The sequence below is a fragment of the Epinephelus fuscoguttatus genome, linkage group LG19, assembly GCF_011397635.1.
Source record: "Epinephelus fuscoguttatus linkage group LG19, E.fuscoguttatus.final_Chr_v1".
NCBI classification, from domain to species: Eukaryota; Metazoa; Chordata; class Actinopteri; order Perciformes; family Serranidae; genus Epinephelus; species Epinephelus fuscoguttatus.
This window is the reverse complement of record NC_064770.1, coordinates 15,710,065-15,721,751: the sequence shown is the minus strand read 5'-3', so window position 1 is coordinate 15,721,751 and position 11,687 is coordinate 15,710,065. Positions and strand designations below refer to the sequence as shown.

General features: G+C 40.9%; 1 protein-coding gene across 1 annotated transcript; it reads left to right on the top strand.

Annotated features, from left to right (window-relative positions):
• The first annotated feature begins 1,999 nt into the window (after positions 1-1,999).
• On the top strand, positions 2,000-9,207 carry p3h4 (prolyl 3-hydroxylase family member 4 (inactive)). The gene is made up of 7 exons (XM_049562229.1): positions 2,000-2,585; positions 3,745-3,894; positions 3,980-4,151; positions 5,201-5,329; positions 5,416-5,561; positions 6,062-6,145; positions 8,632-9,207. The coding sequence occupies exons 1-7, from the start codon at positions 2,145-2,147 to the stop codon at positions 8,779-8,781; spliced, it is 1,272 nt and encodes a 423-aa protein (XP_049418186.1). The 5' UTR covers positions 2,000-2,144; the 3' UTR covers positions 8,782-9,207.
• Positions 9,208-11,687: the final 2,480 nt, after the last annotated feature.

Here is an 11,687-nt window from a genome sequence, read left to right as displayed (position 1 = left end):
TTTAGTAGTGTGGTGCAGCAGTGTTCTTTTACAAATAAAGTACAGGCCTATATCAAACACATTTTAACATATTAACCAGCAATCTCCAGGAATCTTGCCTACATATCTGACACAGGGGTAAAGAAACTCATTGATTGAAATAGACCATCAGCAAATTGCAGCTTGAGAAAATCCAGCATGGTCTGACATGACTTAAATTGAAGAACGTTGTAGTACTTATGCAACAGAATAGATTCTCTGAGGTAAAAAGAAATGTATCTACTTGGTGCTTTTATTCTGAATGGCAAATCGACACAACTTCCGACCTTGTTCTGTCTGTCTCTGTGGTGCTTAACACATCTATCGGGTCATTTACTCCAGAGAGCAGCAGGAGGAGTGGCTGCTGGCCCCCCACCCACTTTTTAATGGAATTCTGCAAACGTGTAATGCCTGGCCCAGAGGACTGGCCCCATGATTTCACTCACGTATGAAGTCAGCCCAAAATTATAACGTGTCTCTCCATAATCTGACGTTATTCCTCCGTGTCACAGCAAAGTATGGCAGACATATACAGCCTGAGTTTTTATATTCTCCACTTTAAACTGTTATTAAGCACAGACTTGCTTTACAGGCACATCTGTCTCAGTAAAAGAGGTCCTGGGTCCTAATAACCCTCCTACTCAGTCAAATATCACAATGTGTCTGAGTCCTATAACATTATGAAATATTACAGAGATTGCAGACTCAGAGGTTAATTGCCCAGAAGTAATGTTTCAACTATGCAAATCGATTTTTAAGATCACCAACCCATGTCCCAGCTTGTCAGTTTGCTGTAGGTATGCAGGTAACCAAGCTGAAAATACTGTCAACTACAGTCAACTACTGAGACAATATCTTATGAATAGGTACATAATCTGCCCACAGTTTCAGAGCTGGGAGCAAATTATTAACATTATTTTTTAATAACAATATAGTCAGATCCCTGTTAATAAGTTAAATTTTGGTTCCTGGGCTTGCTGAGTTTTACGACCCTGGAAACACTGAGGAAAGTTAGACCCTCTTCTCTGTCTTGAAATCCAAACTCTCTGACGGCTGCGTCAAGCAAACCACACTTAAAACTATTTAGATCGGAAGTGAAGACTTCTTCCTTCAAGGTAATTGTTAGGAGGTGATTTTTTTTTTTTCAGTTAAAGGGCTGCAGACACCAGTTAACTTGTTGATTAATCTTCCTTTATAGCCTAGTTTTGAATTTTTGATAAGTGAAAAATGCTTAAAGTTAACAGAGCCTGTAGTTGTATTAGCCTAGTGTTACCTGCAGCCACAAAAGCCATAAATGAGGACGTCTTATTTCTTTATGTATCATTTAATATTTTTTTTTATCATACTGGGAAAAAATTGCAGACATAAAACTCACTTGGGGCAATTCATTTTTCGTTTAATTAACAAAATGTGTGTGTTTGTTAAAGTCAAATATGCCTACAATACACCACATGATTAGAAAAGTCCAATGTCGATATGATGCCCTCTGTTATCTCAGGCTTTTAAAAAAAATATTGCAATGGATACCATGTGGAATTAACAGGGGAAAAATCTTAAGCAATTCAGTGTGCTTTACAAGATGGCTGGCTGTAATATTTTTCTTGCTTTTATTTAATTATTTGGTATCAATCATAATTCATATTTTTTATGTGTGCGTGTGTGATGGAATCTTATTTACTCTGTCTTACACTGTCTTCATATGTATTTTCTCATTTTATTATGCAAAGCACTTTGAGTTGCACTTGCTGTATGAATGGTGCTATACAAATAAAGTTATTATTATTAACATTATTATTATTATTATTATTATTATTATTATTATTAAGAATAGCAATAATATTCTGTGAACTCGGGGTATATATGCTCAATACAAAAATAAAAAAAATAAAATGAAATAATAATAATAAAAAAAAGACTCCTTAGTAGAGCCAAGATCAGCAGGCTTTTATTTTGAAAGTTCTGACCGGATGTTCTTGTTTTCACCATCTACCTGGACGCGGCTCACAGCCTACGTGCAGACAGACATGAGCATTCCCTGGTAAAAAAAAAAATAAAAAAAAATAAGAGGAAGTTTCCTGCTCCATTCAAAACAAGAACAGTCTCCTGCTGGAGCCGGTGAAGGTGCGATGTTCCTGCTAACCCTGTGCCTGGCCCTGGTCCTCCCAGCCCTGGTGGAGGCACAGTATGAGAAGTACAGCTTCAGAAGTTTCCCTCAGAAGGACATCATGCCGCTGGAGAGCTCCTACAACTACGCGCTGGAGCAGTACGGGGAGCAGAACTGGGCAGAGAGCATCAAGTTCCTGGAGCTCAGCCTGCGGCTCCACCGGCTGCTGCGGGACAGCGAGGCTTTCTGTAGCCGCAACTGCAGCTCCGTCAGCCGGGACAACGACACCCTGTTCGCCGACAGCAGCCTCCGCGTCGTGCGCCACATCCTACTGAGGGCTGCGTGCCTCAAGAAGTGCAAGGCGGATTTTCCAGTGTTTCAACTCAAGTATCCACGGAGGGATTTACTGGAAAATTTCGAGAAAAGGGTGCCGTATCGGTACATACAGTATGCGTACTACCAGGTGAGACCCGAGGCTTGATGTGTCAAGTGTTGTGCCAAAGACTGGAATGCAGATGTAGGCCTTTTCTAGTAAGTTCTGGAGTTACACTCCCCAAAGTCCCCACCATTGGTATTAAGGAAAAGTAATACAAACTGATACATAAGTGCGATTTGGCCTTTGTAAACTCATCGGGATATTCACAATAACGCAGCAACAGACTGTGGATTTAGCATTACCATAACTGTGCGTAACCTGCGCAAACGCACAACAAAAGTCAGCGCAGTCTCGACGCAGATTGACTCAGTTTGACTCACCAAAGGAAATTTCTAGTCGGCGAGATGTGCTGTATAGTTTCCCTGCTGTATAGTTTGTTGCGCCCTCTCGCAGATCAAGCAGCAGTTGAGCATGTGCCACGTCTCCTCCAGTGTTCCCCTGAAAACAATCCCCTTATTATTCTCAGCCAGAAAGAGTGATGAGGACCAGGTTTGCTTCCAAGGCAAAACCTCTGATCTCATTTTTGGTTTTATAAGATGTGTAAAGATCTCCAGGTAACCTCCGTGTGATAGTAGGCAAAATTCATTCACTGGTGTAATAAACAGCCCCCATCAGAAACCCTTGCACTCTTGGCTCCAGTGATCCTTCAGGAGCAGGAGGTGTTATTGATACTCACCACATCAAAGTACTGAAACCTTTAACTTAACTTAGATTACTTTATAGTTTTGTCTGGTAAATTAAAAGGTGAATCAGAGCTCTCCATTTGCTGATCAAACGGCCACCCTCAGCAATAACATGCTTTTAAGCAGGCCTACAGGATTTGCATGGCTTTGATTTTACGTACTGCTTGTTTTATGGCTTTGGAGCATGAATATGTGCGGCATCAAAGAGGGGAGATCTCCTCTCTTCTAAGAGGGTAGTTTGAGGGTGGGTAGTTGATGTGTTTATTACATGGCCAAGGCTACCTTTTCCCCCCACATCTCTGCATACAGCGCCACATTAGTTTTAAATTTATCAGCTCAACAAGACTTCATATTCTAACAGCATTGATCTACATCTGTTAGTCGTTGTTGGAGCATAGGTGTCAGAGGTCACGTCATCCAGTGAACAGCCTTTATACCAGCAAGAGAGATGGTGCTTCCTGAAAATACTGCATCCATTTTAACTCCCATCTGTTCTCCCTCAGCTTAACAACTTGGAGAGGTCTGTGTCAGCAGCCCACACCTTCTTGAAGAAGAACCCGACCGATCCCTATTTGACCAAGAACATGAAATACTATAAGACGCTGTTTGATGTGGAGGAATATCTCATCGACCACGAGGAGCAGCCGTACGAAGTTGGTAGATTAAAATTGTAGCTTTTATCCAGTGTGCAAATAAAATCCACGCTAAACTAGACAAATGCATTTCTTTGGTATCCAGAGTGTTTTCCTGAAAAGTGTGACGCTCTACAACAACGGAGACTTCAGCAGCAGCGCCCGAAACATGGAGCAGGCCATCACGCAGTACTTTGAAGTGTACAGTCTCTGCTCAGGAGCCTGTGAGGGCTCATATGAGATCTTAGAGTTCAAAGACTTCTATCCCACCCTGGCAGGTAAGAAGGGAGCGATTTAAAGCTGGGGTAGGCAGAAATCTAGAAAAGGTCAGAATTTTAAAACACCCTCATCCTGCAGCTCTCCTCTCTGTCCTGAGCCCTTCCCACTAGATGACCACAGGCATATGCACACGCTTCATGCAGTAACCCAGTGTTTCCCGTACATTGATTTATTTAATTCTATTTCATTGTACAGTTGCACACATTACATTCACTCATTTCCTTTTTACTCCACTCTCTCTCTATTTGTCAGACCAAAAATGAGACAAGAATTAGCAAGCTAACATTAGCCACCCCACCGTCCCTTCACCTCACTCCCCGCCACTGTGGACTGCTTCACTGGGAGGAGAGTGGGCAGTAGCTTGGAAGACGTGCCTTCAGTCGGCAGCTGTAGCGGTTGTAATTCAGCCAGTCTAAAAAAAAAAAAAAATCCTAGTGCCAGGTGTCAGAGCAGGCTGGTAGCTAGCAGGGGCGCCAAGTCTAATCTGTTAGCTGATCAGGTGGCGGGTCAGGGCTGTCCAACTGGGGTCCATCTCAGGAACTGCTGCCTGCTTTCCTCCCGACGAGGTGTCTGTAGCGGTGGGGACAGAGTCAAAGGACACACTGTGATTCAAGGCTCTAGCTGACATTAGCTACGTAAATGTGAACTCGAATGCAGACTGTCTGATAGACTCTTTTTCATAAGTTCATCTTCATGTTTTGGGTTGCTTTGAAGTGTAGGCAGCTGTTGCCAATGCTGAAATAGCAACTTTCACTGCAGTATTCTCCGCCATTGACATGTACGCGCATCTGCATTAATAGAACAGCCAGTAGCAACACCTTCTCTCTGAAAAGACCCATGATTGGCCAAAGTCTCCTGTCACGGCCTAGATTTTCTAAAGCCTGAAAACAGAGCCAAGAGGATGTGCAGACGTCTGGTGTTGTCTTAGTCCACTTGGATTACAATATGCTTAAAATTTATTATGGGAAATTATCTTGCCTACCCCAGCTTTACAAGCTGTTTCAGTTCAGTGTTTTAGGTATGAAAATAATGTTCGCTGTTCCCTCAGATCTTTACCTGGATGTGCTGAAATGTAAGGTAAAGTGCGAAGAGAACCTGACACCTAACGTTGGAGGCTTCTTTGTGGAGAAGTTTGTAGCCACCATGTATCACTACCTCCAGTTCTCCTATTATAAATGTAAGAACTATGACTCTGGTTTCAGAATTTTGATAGCAATCTGTGTTAGACTGTTTAAACATGTATAATTTTGTGATTCTTTACAGTGAATGATGTAAAGAACGCTGCTCCGTGTGCAGCCAGTTACATGCTGTTTGACAACAAAGACAAGGTGATGCAGCAAAATGTAGCGTACTATCGCTTCTACCAGGAGCAGTGGGGACTCGAGGAGAAGGACTTTCAGCCTCGGCCCGTGAGTGAAACAGAAATCAGAATTACTATTCTCTTTTGGTACTTCCTGGACTTTGCTTGTGAGAGCAGAGGCAGCACAAAGTGTTAGCAAAGTTCACACTGGCTGTACTAAACCAAAGCTGGAAAACTATAGCATGAAGTGGTCTTGGCGTGAACATTAGCACAATTTCAGGGTGGTAATTAGAAAGCCATGCACTCTCGTTAAGGCAGAGTTGTTGTTCTGTCTTTTTTGATTGGTGTAAAGTTGGCAGCAGCTGCAGTGTGCCAGCTCTGTGTGGTAAACATCATCGCCTTCTGAAGCTGCCTCTGCTTCAAATAAAGTTTGTACTGCTGTAAATGCTTCAAGGCTTCCAAACTGAGAAGCAAAAAAAAAAAAAAAGGAAGCAGTAAACAAAAGGACAGCAGGCCAAATTTGTTGCCTAGCGCCCAGCTATAAAACAGTTAGATTCTGGCTTGTTCTTGCCTGCTGTTCAGGTCACATATGTCACTTTTGTTTTTCAGGAGGCCCTGAGGTACTTTAACGAGACGACCAAGCAGAAGGAGATGCTGGAGTTTGCACTGAATTACCTACAAACAGAGGATGAGGTATGTTGCTGCAGGGCAGCAGAGTGATATTGTGAGCACAGCAACCATGCTTAAAGTCCAACTGAAGTCACATTTAGTTATCCATTTTTGAAGCAGAAGTAATATTGTGTTCTTTTAAATGTAGTTTTAGGTTTTTATTTTTTTAAAGGAGATAAAGAAAAGGTCATTGAAGCGAGTCTATGTAACTGTTTTTTTAACAGCACCACTGTGGCCACAATTGTGACATAATGTTAAAGGGATACTTTGATTTTAAACCAGCTTTGTTTCATAACACGGTGGGTAGTATGTGTAAATGAATGGTGGTAAACCTTCCTCCATGTAACCAGTGCCTAGATATCCCTCTTCCCCTTCCAGCGGAACTTTGCTGGATGATGCAAAATGGCACCTGGCGAAGTTTCCCTGGCTGGCACCCAAAATGTTCTTTAGAAACATATTTTAGTGCCCTGTTTAGCTGTATTAGTGAGAGTTTGTGAACAGGAAGTGGGCACCATACTGTTTCCCGCACAGTGAAAACAGGCTGAAAAAAACTGATTCTGTTACTGCGTTGTCTATTATTTAGTTCAGATGTTTTCAGAAACATATTTTAGCTCACTGTTTAACTGTAATATGTGATCATTTGTTCCCAGCCGGCAGCCACTTTGTCAAACAGACAAGTTTGCATTATGTCACCTACCAGCGGTAGCATTTATTGGTCTGTTGTGGCGCAATGCATTCTGGTAGTTGTAGATTTTCTACCTCTTGAGCAAAGCTAATGCCACAGCCCTTTTTCTTGTCTTGTAGCGCCACTTTTAAAAGTATTTGTGTCTTTCTTTCTACTGCATAGACAGACGAGTTTCAGTTTCAAATAATGGGGTGAACATGTGGAAAAGTAATACCTGTGAGCAAAAACTTCAAGCTTCAGCTTCAGCTCGTGACAGATTATATGGTTATCTGCTCCAGGCACATTACTGCAAGCGTTTACAGTACATACACTGCTATGGGTGTAGCTACATGTTAACATCAGAAAAATCTTTAATCTTTGTTGCTGATGTTGTTAATTTCTCCCTGAATTTTGGATCATATTCCTGCTGGAACATGTCCAATTGTGTTTTGAAGCTTTTACTGGGGATTTTTACAAAGAGACAGTGACCGTATTCTCCATTAATGTCATTCCCTTGGCTGCAGTGCCAGTGTAGAGACAGTAAGATGTGAAAGTCCTGGAAATGTTGACCAGTCCGAGCAGACTGGGCTTTCTTGGGAGGGGGACTTAAAGAGACAGGCTCTAAAATGTAGCGTTTCAGACAGAGGGTGAATACAGCACAGACAGTATGAGAATAATTAAGTGTTTTCTGAACATTAAAGCATGTAAACATGTTCTAATAGAAACCCAAATGACAAGTATGAACCTTCAAATTAGCGTAATAGGTCCCCTTTAAAAAACAAAACATTGTGGAAGTAGCACAAATAGAGAAAAAGAAAGTCTATAGATCACACCAGACCAAATTAGGTTGTAGTGGCAAAGCTGTGGAGCACATTAAATTGAGAAGTGGTTCATTTTATTTTTTTCATGATTTAAGCTTTTCATTTGTGAGAGGAAGACAGATATTTCCTCTTTCAAAAGATAAATAGTCCTGCTTTAAATTAGGAGCCAAGTTTCCTCTCGGCTTAAGTGTCAACAGATACTTAATCTGCAGAAATATGAGCTCTGTAGCTCTATCACCATGACTATCTATGCACGTAGAAATTTCATGAAGGAAACAGTAGATTACACACCAAAGGACCAGTTCCCCCGAACTAGACATGTTTTTTTCCTACTTGCTCCAAGTATGTTGCTATACTGATTTTATCTGATGAGGTTTTCAGATATCCTTCCCTGAGACTTTTTTTTCTTGACTGCACAAACAAAATTCCTTTGTGCTGGGGTGATGGCAGCAGAGGTTTCACAGACAGACACCTCAAAACCTCAGCAGATAAAACCCAAACTGTCTGCATGATTTTTAGTACAAATTCCACTTTTTTTTATTTTTACCTTTAAAAAAAATGTAGGAAAATATCATAAAACATATTTGAGGATATAAACTTTAACTGTGGAGTACACCAGCACACTAAATGCAAACTGCTGTTGAGGTTACAGAAAGGGTAGCACAAGAAAAAAGAGGATGAAAGGGAGAGAAAGAGGGGATGAAGACTGTGTAGAAAAAAGCAGGAGGGGGGGGGGGGGGTGCGCTGTGTGTTCCGCCAGCAGCGTGTGGTATGTGGCTGGGAGGTGTTGGCCACTGAGGCTGTGCCACATCTATTTAACTCAGGTCAGCTCCTCCCATCTCTACACACAGCCTGGACCTGAGATTTGGGGAGGACTGTGATAAAGTTTAGTGAATTACAGGGTGCATGTGTGACAGATTTATAGACATAAAAAGAAAAAATGTGAGTTTTGCAATATAGAATGGAAGTAAGATAATAAAATGGTTGCTTGCTGTTGACTGAATGTTTTTCATGTTACCTTTAAGGGAGAGGTCAGTCCAGAAGAAATGGCCTCCTCGTACTCGGAGCATCCTGATGCTGAGTTTGAGGGTATGGGAGACTATGAGGAGTCCTTCCTGGCTGAGTGGTGGCAAGAACCCAAAACTAAGTGGGACGCCGGGGAGATTGCAGATTGATATCTGTCCTCATCTCCTGTCCAGCTCTGTCCCACCTCTCAAGGCTACAAAACCAAAGAGTGTTAACCTTCAGACCTTACAGACAGACATCGACATTCCCAACAGTATTTAGCAAAAAAAGCACAACTCGGCCGTGTACTTTGACCCAGCTGAGAGATAAAACTAATCCGTCATGTTGATCACGATCAGAGATCGACTTATTCTGTCTTGGCTGTCATCAGCCTTTTAAAACTGTTATTCTTATAACTAGTCATCGGCCTGTTTGTCAATACTTTGTCATTGACTTTTCTACAGTTTTTATTTACAGTTTTAATTTAATGAAAGCTGAATGCCTCTGTGCAGTGGTGTAAGGAAGGTGACATGTTTTCTTATGCAGAACGATTTGTCAACCACCAGTTGGGTTGTTGTTGTAATAAATTGCTCATAATTAAAATAATATTTTAATATACTTTTTTGTTTAAGTCATTTTTATGCTATTAGATCATCGAAGATGCAGGAGGTGCAACAACCACTGTGATTTCAGTATTGTTGAAATTAATAATTGATTAATCTTTATCACAATTTTGATAACTGATTTATCATAAGTAAATTATATTGAAAAAAATGTTTTTTAATGAAACAAAGTAAATTACTTTCTGACTCTATTAAATAAAATGAATATATAGAAAAAACTAAACTAAACTAAATTCAGTTAAATTAAATTCAAACATTCAAATTCTGAGGATCTGAGGACATCGACTTTTTGGGCTTTTTCTGACATTTTTTAGACCAAACAACCAATTGAATAATTGAGAAAATAACTGAGTGATTGACTATAAAATAAACATTAGTTGCAACCCTATTTTATAGACTAAACAACTGATAAGAAAAAATACAGTAAAATAAAAATAATCAGCAGTCTCAGCCTTACACTGTACTTTATAATTCAACGAAACAATAACAATATACAGTTTTAAACTGTTATGCCCTTAATTACTGTGCTTCATACCCACTGTAATTTAACAAAGATGATTATGATATTTAAAAAATGTCTTTCAGAAGCAGAGAAGTTAGACGTCTCAGAAGTCTAACCATCTATTAAAACCATAAAATATAAGATACCATAACAGGGCGTCAGCTCCATGCAAGCGTAGGAGGTGTGGTTTCATGTTTTAGTATTTTATTTTCCTTTCATTTCAGTTCAACTACAAGCTTTAGTTCATTTCTCTCTTGTCATCTCAATTCAAAAAGATAGTGTCTAAAAATATGGGATAGGATGCATCTTATTTTCTCTTTTTTCCCCCCTAAACTTCAAAATCAAACAGACTGTATTTGATACCAACTCTGTACATATTGTAATAATAACAATAGTGCATCTGCCATAGTGCAAAGCTCAAAGGAACCAAACTGACCTCATACACGCATACAGTTTCAGACAAGCTGCCTCCTGGATCCCAGACTAGATCTCTTTAATCTCATTTACCGTGGGGATCTTTACACAGCCTCTGGGGTGAGGCGTCCACCCAGGGCTCAGGGCTATCAACAAATGTACAAAAGATTCATGACATTTAAGTGATAGCTGGAATGATAAGAGAGACGCCAGACAGCTTAGCTTCGCTGTTACGCCACATTTAAAGATGCATGGACAGCGTTGACTACGGGAGAAATTTGCAGATGCAGGTCCTGACAGCTATATGTTTGGAACAGATACAACTCATTATTTTAACATAGCTTTTAAATAAATCTTCATACAGTGCATTTAACATTCAGTATATCTTGCACATATTTACAAAGAGGTGTGCATACAGTTGGCTAGTGCTCGTTTTCTGTAGGTACATGACATAAAAACTGTTTTATTAATGTGCTGCCTTTATGGTGCCATGGCTGCAGCGCACAACAGTTTGTAGAAAGAGATGATATTCTAGAGGTAAAAACCTGCCTATCTACCTGTGATAGGAGGAGTGTTAAAGTGTACATGGACACAAACTGCCCCTAACACTAATGTAAACACGCATACATTCTTCCTTTCTTTAAAAATCTCTTGCACACGTACATTCACCCATGAACATGCGTACAGATTAAACCTCCTAAGCGTACAAACTTTGGGCCTGAAAGTGGTGAGCACGCACACAGACAGATATTGTGGAATGTATATGTTGATCAGTCTGTGGTTGAAAACACTAAGTTACGGTCTCTGCTGCTTCAAAGTTCAGTGGTTTAAAATGATCCCAAAACCATAACACCCAGCTTCCCTTTTTGTACCTGAAACTTGTGGGTGGGGGCAGGTAGGATGCCTCAAGTTAACAAATAACAATGAACATAAACTCAGTTAATCAGTCTGGGCTCTGGCTCATGGCTGGCTAGTTTCTGAGCCATCACTTTCTATGATCATCAGTCTGTCCTCACACTCGCTTTGGAAAACATGCGAACAGTCCAATGCAGTTGTATCCATGTTGCCAGGCTTTGTAGATTAAAACAGATAGTTGTCCACTTAGAGATGCACCTAGTCACGGCCTGGCCTCAGAGGAACTTCTCCTTTAAGAAAAAAGGAAACTATCCAGCTCCTGTTATGTCATTTCAGTCTGTCAGATGGCCGGTCTGTGTGCTAGTCCAACATTTAAGTGTGGACTCAGTTGGCAGCCAGTTTAGTTCATATGCAGGCAGGCAGGTCGGAAATACATGTCTCTTATTAAATTGGTCCACCGTTGATATGTTCTTCATCAGACTGTTCAAGATGTGAGTAAAGGAGGTACACAGACACCGAATCACATTCTTAGAGCCACCGGACTGGAGGAAGACCCTGGTGTCTCCCACAGGGAAAGCCACCTGCTCGCTCTATGGCGTGGCTCAAACACAGTCCTCAGCGGCTTGCTGGAAGCAGCCACACAAGTATGATTTGGCTGGTATGGTGAGAGGAGCTCCACGGG

Coding starts and splice junctions, on each gene's coding strand:
- p3h4 (XM_049562229.1), top strand. CDS start 2,145: ATGTTCCTGCTAACCCTGTGCCTGGCCCTGGTCCTCCCAGCCCTGGTG. Junction 4,152..5,200: donor CTTCTATCCCACCCTGGCAG/GTAAGAAGGGAG, acceptor CTGTTCCCTCAG/ATCTTTACCTGGATGTGCTG. Junction 5,330..5,415: donor CCAGTTCTCCTATTATAAAT/GTAAGAACTATG, acceptor GATTCTTTACAG/TGAATGATGTAAAGAACGCT.